This window comes from Ipomoea nil, unplaced genomic scaffold (genome assembly GCF_001879475.1).
Source record: "Ipomoea nil cultivar Tokyo-kokei standard unplaced genomic scaffold, Asagao_1.1 scaffold2845, whole genome shotgun sequence".
Classification (NCBI taxonomy): Eukaryota; Viridiplantae; Streptophyta; class Magnoliopsida; order Solanales; family Convolvulaceae; genus Ipomoea; species Ipomoea nil.
In genome coordinates, this window is record NW_017619273.1 from 4803879 (window position 1) to 4812881 (window position 9003).

Consider the following 9003-nt stretch of genomic DNA (forward strand, 5'->3'; position numbering starts at 1 on the left):
AATCATATATATAATTGGGAATATATTGTAAATATAAAAGTGAAAATTTTAACTTTTGGTTTCACGAGTATAGATCAATTTTACATTTTGTTTGTGAATTATTAAAATTTTTAAATTTTGTTCAACAACTTTTAAATATCTATTATATTTGGTTATTTCAATCAAAATTTTATTCATTAATGATTTTTTTTCAATAAGTGAATTATTTTAAAAGGTAAAATTATTTTTTATTAAAAAATTCATTTTTATCCAAAACACTTTCTTCTTCTAACCCTCATTCCACTATGCCTTCCTTCTTCTCCTTTCCTTCTTAATTCACAGTTGAGTGTGCATATGACATAATCGTCGTGTGTGCATTAAATGTTACAAGTGTTTATTATCCTACATATGTGTGTAACTAAGGTGTCACACATTTTTCATGGTTGTTTACTTCAATGAATGTCACAAATACGTTTTAGTATACTTTGAAATTTACCGTTTGCATGGAATGAATTTCCTGCAAACGAATTTCCTAATCGTCGATAAAACTAAGACATTTTATGATACGCTGACATTTCCCAAGCCTCCCATGCTCCAAAAAGGAACCCAAAGTAGAAACGTATTAACACATCGTTTTGCACACGCCTAACAGATCAAATGCACACGTTGTAAGCAGCAAAATCAAAAAAAAAAAAGTGATAAATTTACATCGGTCTCTCTACATTGGGCCAGGAAGAAAGTGATAAATCAATGGTCGTTAAGGGTAAGTTGGCAAGGTATGGGGCTTTATTAGGGATGGCAATTTCAATCCGACCCGTGGATATTCACCCGAATCCACCCCGCATGGATCGGGTTTTTTTAGGTGATGGTGGGTGGTGGGTCGGGGGTGGGTCTTAAAAAAGAAAACCCGCGGTGGGTCGGGTTGGATTCGGGTTCTATGTACAAGACCCGCCTAGAACCCCACCCGACCCACCATGTGTGTGTGTATATATATATATAATAGTAAAATAAATACTAGTATGTAGTTATTTATAATAGTTTATATAACTCCGTGTATCTTTTTACTATTTTTTATATCAAAACTACTAAGTTTATTTTTAAAAATTAACAATTTAGTTATTATATTTAAATATTTTCATTATTTATGTTTTAGTATCACTAATGGATTTTATTTTTTTATTATGTGTAAATAATTTAAATATTATTTTTTGAAAAACATAATAAGATGATAAGTGGTGGGTACCCGTAGTGGGCACTCGCACCTGGTGGGGGTGGGGGTGGGTTCTGAAAAAGTCCACCCGATGCGGGTTGGAGGTGGGGGTGGGTGGAGAAAATATAAGGTGGGTCGGGTGATGGATGTAGCCCTCCCCGACCCACACCCGACCCATTGCCATCCCTAGGCTTTATGGGCTTTCAAGAACTCAGCAGCCAAAGGATTGTTAGATATGTTAGCCACAGAGGAGCCAACATTTATTATTTTGGGCATTAATTTCTTATTAAATAAATATTTTTATTTATTTTATTTTGGCGTAAATGATATTTGATATTATTCCGTACCATCTTCTTAATTCTTCATTCTTAAGAGTTAAGAATATGAGTGATAAAGTATTAATAAATGAAGTATTCTAAAAATGTTCCTAGTCATAGGAATTCTAATTGGGAATTGGAATTCCGATAAGGCTAGCACATTGTCCTTCTTATGGTGAGTCCCATGTCATTCCATATGAGATACAGAGAGTGTACATGTGGATGATTGTTAGAAAACAAGTCATTGAAAAATGACTAACTACAAATCTACAACGTACTGCATGGTGGTTACCTACATGCCATTGGTATGATATATGTTACAAGCATGCAATAGCCCTTTGACTTGAGACAACATGGTTGTCTCATACATATGGTGGAGTAGTTTTTGCCAGTATGCGTCTTTTGTTCCTTATGGGATTATAAGTGTACTTGGTGGCCTAGTTCAGTATTGCAAGGAGACATGTCTGCATTCAATAGATGATTCACAACCTTGAGGTAACAAGGTTGTTCTAGTCTATTCAATAATCTTATAACAAGAATCTCTTGCCAGAGTATAATGAAGTTGGACTTCAGAATAATAATATTGAATAGACATATTAAACCATGTTTATGGGTTTGACCATGACCTTTGCCTAGTTCAGAACAAGTGTTGTGTGGAAAGAATGTTGCATGATATTTGTAACGGAAAGGTTCATTATAAAATACATACATGTATTTCATTGTCAACTAGGTAGTCATGATATACTGCTAGGCGTCACTCATGACTTACGAGTTATCTAATAATGAGTTATTAAATATTACTTGTTGCTAGTTTGACTACGAACCTATAAAGTCACACCCTAATGGTTCATGGTAATGTTGAGAACTTTAAAAGAAATCGATAAGGAGTTATCGATATTGAATTAATATATTAATAAATGATTAATGAATTAATTCAAATATTGGGTAGTCTTGGATTTTTAAAGGCCAACACTTTTGGGCCCAAACCATGCTATATAAATAGTCTTACCCTTTTTCTTAAAGAGACTAAGAGAGGGATTTTGGGTAGTCTTGGATTTTAAGGAAAATTATTTTTCACGTAAAATCTCTAGGAATTCTCCTGTGCTCGATTGGTGGACAGACTAGAGGCCGGACAATTGGACGGTTCAAGTTGTTGATTCTGTCAGAACATGCTTCAAAGGAAAGAACATTCAAACTTTCTCCTTAAACGTATAATCTAGAAAAAACGTTTGATGTTTCCACTGTGCTTGTATGATTTTTATATCAAGGATGCATGGGAAACTGGAGGCCAGCATGTATGGAATGGTAGTGCACGGCCACAACTAGGGGATGTGGAGGGTCAACCATAGTATCATTCTCATGGGCGACAATTATGTTAACCCTTTCCCCAAGCTATTCATCTAGAGATACTAGTTCTTGTTTTGTTGTTTTGGATCGGATGTTACGTGCTATGGAGCGATCTAAGGTGCGAGTGGAGCCAAATGGGGCTACCGAGCATGTTAGTGACGAAGGAGAATTTGAGGGTTGTTCAGTGGGGATGAAGTTAAATAAAGGGGAGGCATTCGACAAACCCGTAGAATGAGAGTTACAGACAACGGGCCCGTGAAGGCAATATCTAACCCTTCAACAGAGTAATTCTCTAAGGGCTCGAAGATGAGCTGGTGATAAGTGCCAAAAGATGCTTAATTCTTCGAAGATTCCCGAGGCAGAGGTCACATTGCTGCCCAAGAAGGACGAAGCGGCAGTGGCAGTGGTGGATGCAAAGGAAGGAAATCCTGATGTGTGAACGGTGGCCCTGAACTCCTGAAGAGGTGTCGTGGTTGTGAGGGACGACCAAATGAACTAAAACCCATGCATGGAGGGAAGACATCAATAAAAATGAGACATGACTAATGTTTTGTTAGTAATGAGACGAAGAATGAGCATGACCAACAATTAGGGACGAATAAAACTATTATTGTATAATTTAGAGACGAAATGTACAAATTTCTTTTATTTTGAATATAAAATAGTTAAAATATTTCAAAACGAGTTTGTTGAATTTCTTATATAAAAATATGTTTAAAACACCCAAAAAAAAATTACTCAATTAAATTTTCACACATCATAGTCGTAGATTCAAAATCTTGCCTTCTTAAATTTAATTTGTATTTAAAAAAAAGAAAATTTCGGTGGTTGTCACTTGTGGTTTATCTTCTTTTTTTTTTTTTTTTAATCACAGTCCCACACATCCAACATGGCAAAATCCATAGAGCTGACCAGTGACCACTACAAAATCTATAACGTCCGCCACATCTACTATGTATCATTGGTAAATTGGCCCCACCAAAAATCCATAAGAGTTCCTTTTTCATTTTCATTTTCATTTTCAGAATCGAATCTATAAAGCACTCTCTAAACTTTAAAGCACACCAATAAATATAACATCTCCTCTGTCTCTATCAAAAGTACACCACTCTTCCCTGAGGTATAAATATGCACTAGCACCCCTGTATACTTCCCAACACATTATTTTCTTTCTCGCTCATATTATATTGATAGGATCCCTGAAAATGAAACGCTTTTATTCGATTAGCGAAAGCTTTCTGCAGGAATTACTGCTATCGGCTGCCTTAAAATGCCAAAAATGGTTAAACCACCAAGTTCCCACACCACATTGCGCACCCAAGTATAGCGTGTTCTTGAATTTCAGAGGAAGAGACACTCGCCATAACTTTGTTCATTCTTTATACGAGACTCTATGTTCTACCGGGATAACAGCGTTCCAGGATGACAAGAGTGTGAAGAAAGGGGACCCGATTGGGCGGGAGCTATTTCGTGCCATTGACGAGTGCCGGATTGCCATTGTAATCCTCTCCAAAAACTATGCGGCTTCGGAATGGTGTTTAGAAGAGCTTGTGAAGATCATGAAACGCAAGAAACGGCTAACCATTTTCCCAGTCTTTTATGATGTCCGCCCTTCAGAGGTCCGGAACTTAAGAGGGAGCTTCGCTAGAGCCTTTGCTGAACATGAGAGAAACTATGAGAGTAAACCCAGAAAGGTGGAGAAGTGGAAAAAAGCCCTTTGTAAAGCAGCAGGGATATCAGGATTTGACCTACGCAATTACAACGGGTAATCATAATAAGCTTTTTACTATATTCTTAGTTGTTATCATAATAAGTTTTTTCGCTATTGATTAGACTCTGATATAAACTTTGGTTATAATGCAGAGATGAGTCGAAATGCATCCAGGATATAGTGGAAGAAGTGTGCAAAAAACTGGGAGCTACAGGGAGGGAGAAATATGAGGGAAGAAAAACAGTAGGGAAATGCAAGCAAAAACCAAAACTTAGAAAACAAAAAAGGGTAAAATCTCAAACCAGACCACATTGGCGGCCTAACAAATTGGGCAGGACAATGGTTGCCCGCCCGGAGGAGACGCCGGGTAGAACAGCAGCACAAATGGGCCGGACAGCGGTTTACCCACACACCACAATTTCGAGTATGTATTCTTGTGACAAAAAGGTAAAATCGCCAACTCCAGGCGCTTTCACACCCCAACCCGACAGTTTGTGGAGTTCTGTTGGAACGAAATCGGGTTGGAATTGGATAGGGATAGGGGTGGGGTTGAGTCTAACTATCCACACCACAGTTTCAAGAGTGGTAGTGTATATGCATTTTGTGCTATGCCAACAAACCAGAGCAAAAGGAAAAGGAAAGGTTAAGGTGGTGGTTAGGCTATACTTATTGGCATTTTGTTCTATGTCAACAAGAAAGCAACTTGTGCGCTTTGGAGAGTTGGGAAATTTTGCAATTTTAAAGAGAGTGTTTGTGTATTTTGTTCCATGCCAACAAATTACAACCAAGGCCATACCACACTTCCAAATTGAACCGGCCCAGACAACAACGACTTCAGGGTGGGTACTGAAAGTACATTATTTGTGTACTGAATATACGTTATTTGATAGTATGGTCCATACTGTGTTGACCAGAATAATTGCTTCTCTTCCTTACTACCCACATCAAAGCCTTCAAACCATAGAACCATATATAAGGGAAAGAAAAGGCTCTTATTCTCTGGACGTGGGATAAGGAATTAGGAATAAACACAACAATTAGCCTTGATAATTGGTCTTGATGATGTTTTGCTGTGATGTTGTTGGAAGTTTTGAAGAGGGATTACATTCCACGGAGGGCAGATCGAGTTAGATGAAATGCTGCCTGCACCTTAGGTGTTTGTCATAATGCTCCTACGATAGATCAAACCTGCGGCTATGCTTTGGCTTTCACAATACAGCCAAAGAGTGCTAGCTTTCAGGCTTCTAGTGTTCTTTCATTCTTTAATTTGGACTGTACATTTCTTTGTTAATATTTTCCATCGTTTCAAGTTTAAAAAAAAAAAAAAAAAAAAAAACTTGTCTCTATTTTAGATTTTCATATATGTGAAGCTTTTTGTTGGGATATAAACAATAACACGGCGTTTGGTTGGAGGGATTTTAAATTCCCTTCCCACTTAATTCCCACCTAATTCCAAAGGCCATTAAATTCCATAGTTTGGTTGGAGAGAATTGCAATTCCATGGAATTGCAATTCCCCCATTTTCATGGAATTAAAATCTCATGTCCCCCCTGGTATTTTAATTTCTGAGAAAAAAAGATAGTGATGAGTCAAAATTATCCCTTCCTTTTTAAACCTAAAATTAATGTCTAACAACAATAATGGACATTTTTGACTTTATACTACTTATTCCCTTTCAATTCCCATGTATACCAAACATTGGAATTGAAATTCCCAGTAATTCTATTCCTGTCAACCAAACACTGGAATTTAAATTTCCACTTTATTCCCAGTAATTCAACTCCCATGGAATTACAATTCCTTTCCCACATAATTCCCCTCTCCAACCAAACGCCCTGTAAGAGTAATAAACAAAAAATCACTTTTGTTATGGAATCGATGTCACATATCTTCGGGTGAACATATAACAATAAACAGTAAAGTAGAAAAATGTAAAGAAATACAGAGAAAATCATTAATCTTTCATCAAGTACATTTTTTTTTGAATACTACTGGTTCTATTACATTGTAGTATGTATATTCGTATACTTTCTCAACCTACTGAAACACAAAGAACCAATAACGCCTCCACTGAGGCTCGAACTTATAATCTTCTGAATAGAAGTCCAATCCGGATACCATTAGACCACATAGTCCTGGTCATCCATCAAGTACATAATTTCAGTATAATAACAATACCTATAGACTAAAGTAATGTCCACTTCACATATATTTATTGTTGATTACGACGTTATATGTAACAAAGGTATAAGGGAATTATTTTTAAAAATTGTAATTTTACTCAATGCATTGCTTATTTAAAGAGAATACTTTAGAAGAAAAATGATCAAATATACTGGAGAAGCAAAATACCGAATGCTTTTATTGCCTTGTGAGTTACTTTCATTTAAACGTATGATTTAATTGGTAGATGAGAACTGATAGAATTGTATTGAATGAATGTAATTATAAATATACATATTACATGTATATATATATATATATATATATATATATATATATATAAGAGAGAGTCTTAGGAAGATTAGGATAGAAAATCATGATCTAACTTAAATACATAGAGTCCTAATACTCCCTCAAGCGCATGTACACTAGTGACCTGTAGTTTGTCTCTAAGAAAAGAAAATCAGGTAGGACCTTGGTAAAAATATCATCAGGTTGATCTTTGGTTGAGAACTTGAGATAAAATTTACTTGTATATCTCCATTTGTAACTCTGTATCTAACAAAATGATAATCAATCTCCACATGTTTAGTACGAGCATGAAATATAGGATTTGCACACATGTATCTAGCACCAAGATTATCAGCACAGACACACCAGTCACGCTAATCTCATGCAGCAGGGATAGGATCCATATTACTTCAGCACAGACATATGCTAGAGCTTTATATTCAGCCTTAGTAAAAGATCTAGCAACAGTTCTTTGTTTCTTTCACACCCAAGACATAAGATTGAGTCGAAGAAATACAACATAACCACTAGTTGACTTACGGTTCTCAGGACAACCAATCCAATTAGAATTAAAAAAAAGCATGCAACTCTGTAGACACTGACTTCTTTATACGCAAACCATAAGCGACAATTCCCTTGACATACCTCAATACACGTTTTAATTTCTCCTAATGAGCGACTGTAGGAGCATGTATATGTTGACAGAGCTGATTGACTACAAAGGATAGATCCAGGCGTGTGACAATGAGATACTATAAAGCCCCAACCAAGCTCTTATACTGTGTAGCATTATCATATAAATCTGCATTGAAGGTAGTAGATTTCGAAACAGATATAGGAGTAGCTAAGGATTTACAGTCTGTCATACCAGCACATTTCAAAATATCTATCATGTATCCCTTTGGGAAAGTAAAATTCCATCACCACACTTAACAGTTTCAATTCCAAGAAAAAAAAAAAAAAAACCAGGTTCACCCAAATCCCTAATCTTGAAAGCAGTTGACAATTTTGTCAGTAGTGTACTTACTAGATTATGATCACTTCCCATCACAAAGATATCATCAACATATACCAAACATATACAAATGCAGAATCTTGCGAGTAGTAGAATAAAAATACATTTGTTTTCGAAGTTTTAAACCCAACTGACGTTAGAAATGTGTGCAGACAATTAAACCAAGCTCTAGGAGTCTGTTTTAATCCATATAAAGAACGTTTCAGTAGGCAAACATGATTAGGGAACTGGGTATCAATATAACCAGGTGGTTATTTCATATAAACAGTTTTACATAGTTTCCCATTCAAAAAGTCATCGTGCACATTAAGCTACCTAATAACCCAACCAGAGGATATAACTAAAGATAGAAGTAACCTGATAGTTGTGGGTTTAACCACCGGGCTGACTGTGTCAAAAAAGTCCTATCCAGGTACTTGATTGAATCATTTAGCTACTAACCTCGCTTTGTGTTTTTCAATTGAACCATCTACTTTCCTTTTCGTGCGGAAGACCCATTTACACGCAATATTGCAATAATATTCATATCTGACTGTGATGGAACAAGACACCGAGTCTCATTCTGAAGTAGAGCATTGAACTCTTGATCCATTGCCTTGCGCCACTCAGGATATTTGACTGCCTGTGTGTAACAAGTGGGTTCAATGTGACAAACCTGAGCAGTCAGAACCATAGGTGGAGCTTGTGACTGTCTCCGAGTAGCCATAGTATGGGAGCGGACTGTCGGTCTGGTGGAGCGCCCTCTCGGCCGGCCTCGGGGACGGGCAATGGCTGCTGCTTATGTGGGTTCAATCTATTTTGCCTGGACCGGTTCGGGCAGTGCAATTTGAATTGGAGCGATGGGCGCAGTTGGAACTAGAACAGATTCAGCCCACGGTTGATCCTTTGGAACCGGCGGTGCATGCAAAACATTTTTAGCATTGAAAGGAAAGACCCACTCATCAAATTGGACATGCTTGCATACATTGGT

General features: G+C 36.9%; 1 protein-coding gene across 1 annotated transcript; it reads left to right on the forward strand.

Moving 5' to 3' along the window:
- The first annotated feature begins 4058 nt into the window (after positions 1-4058).
- On the forward strand, positions 4059-7951 carry LOC109159871 (TMV resistance protein N-like). The gene is made up of 3 exons (XM_019307979.1): positions 4059-4618; positions 4717-5011; positions 7832-7951. The coding sequence occupies exons 1-3, from the start codon at positions 4059-4061 to the stop codon at positions 7949-7951; spliced, it is 975 nt and encodes a 324-aa protein (XP_019163524.1).
- Positions 7952-9003: the final 1052 nt, after the last annotated feature.

What these genes read in the sequence shown, in the direction of transcription:
- LOC109159871 (XM_019307979.1), top strand. Translation starts at nt 4,059, where the DNA reads ATGAAACGCTTTTATTCGATTAGCGAAAGCTTTCTGCAGGAATTACTG. An exon ending in GACCTACGCAATTACAACGG is followed by an intron (nt 4,619 to 4,716) that starts GTAATCATAATA and finishes GTTATAATGCAG; the next exon opens with AGATGAGTCGAAATGCATCC. An exon ending in TGTATTCTTGTGACAAAAAG is followed by an intron (nt 5,012 to 7,831) that starts GTAAAATCGCCA and finishes TCTGCATTGAAG; the next exon opens with GTAGTAGATTTCGAAACAGA.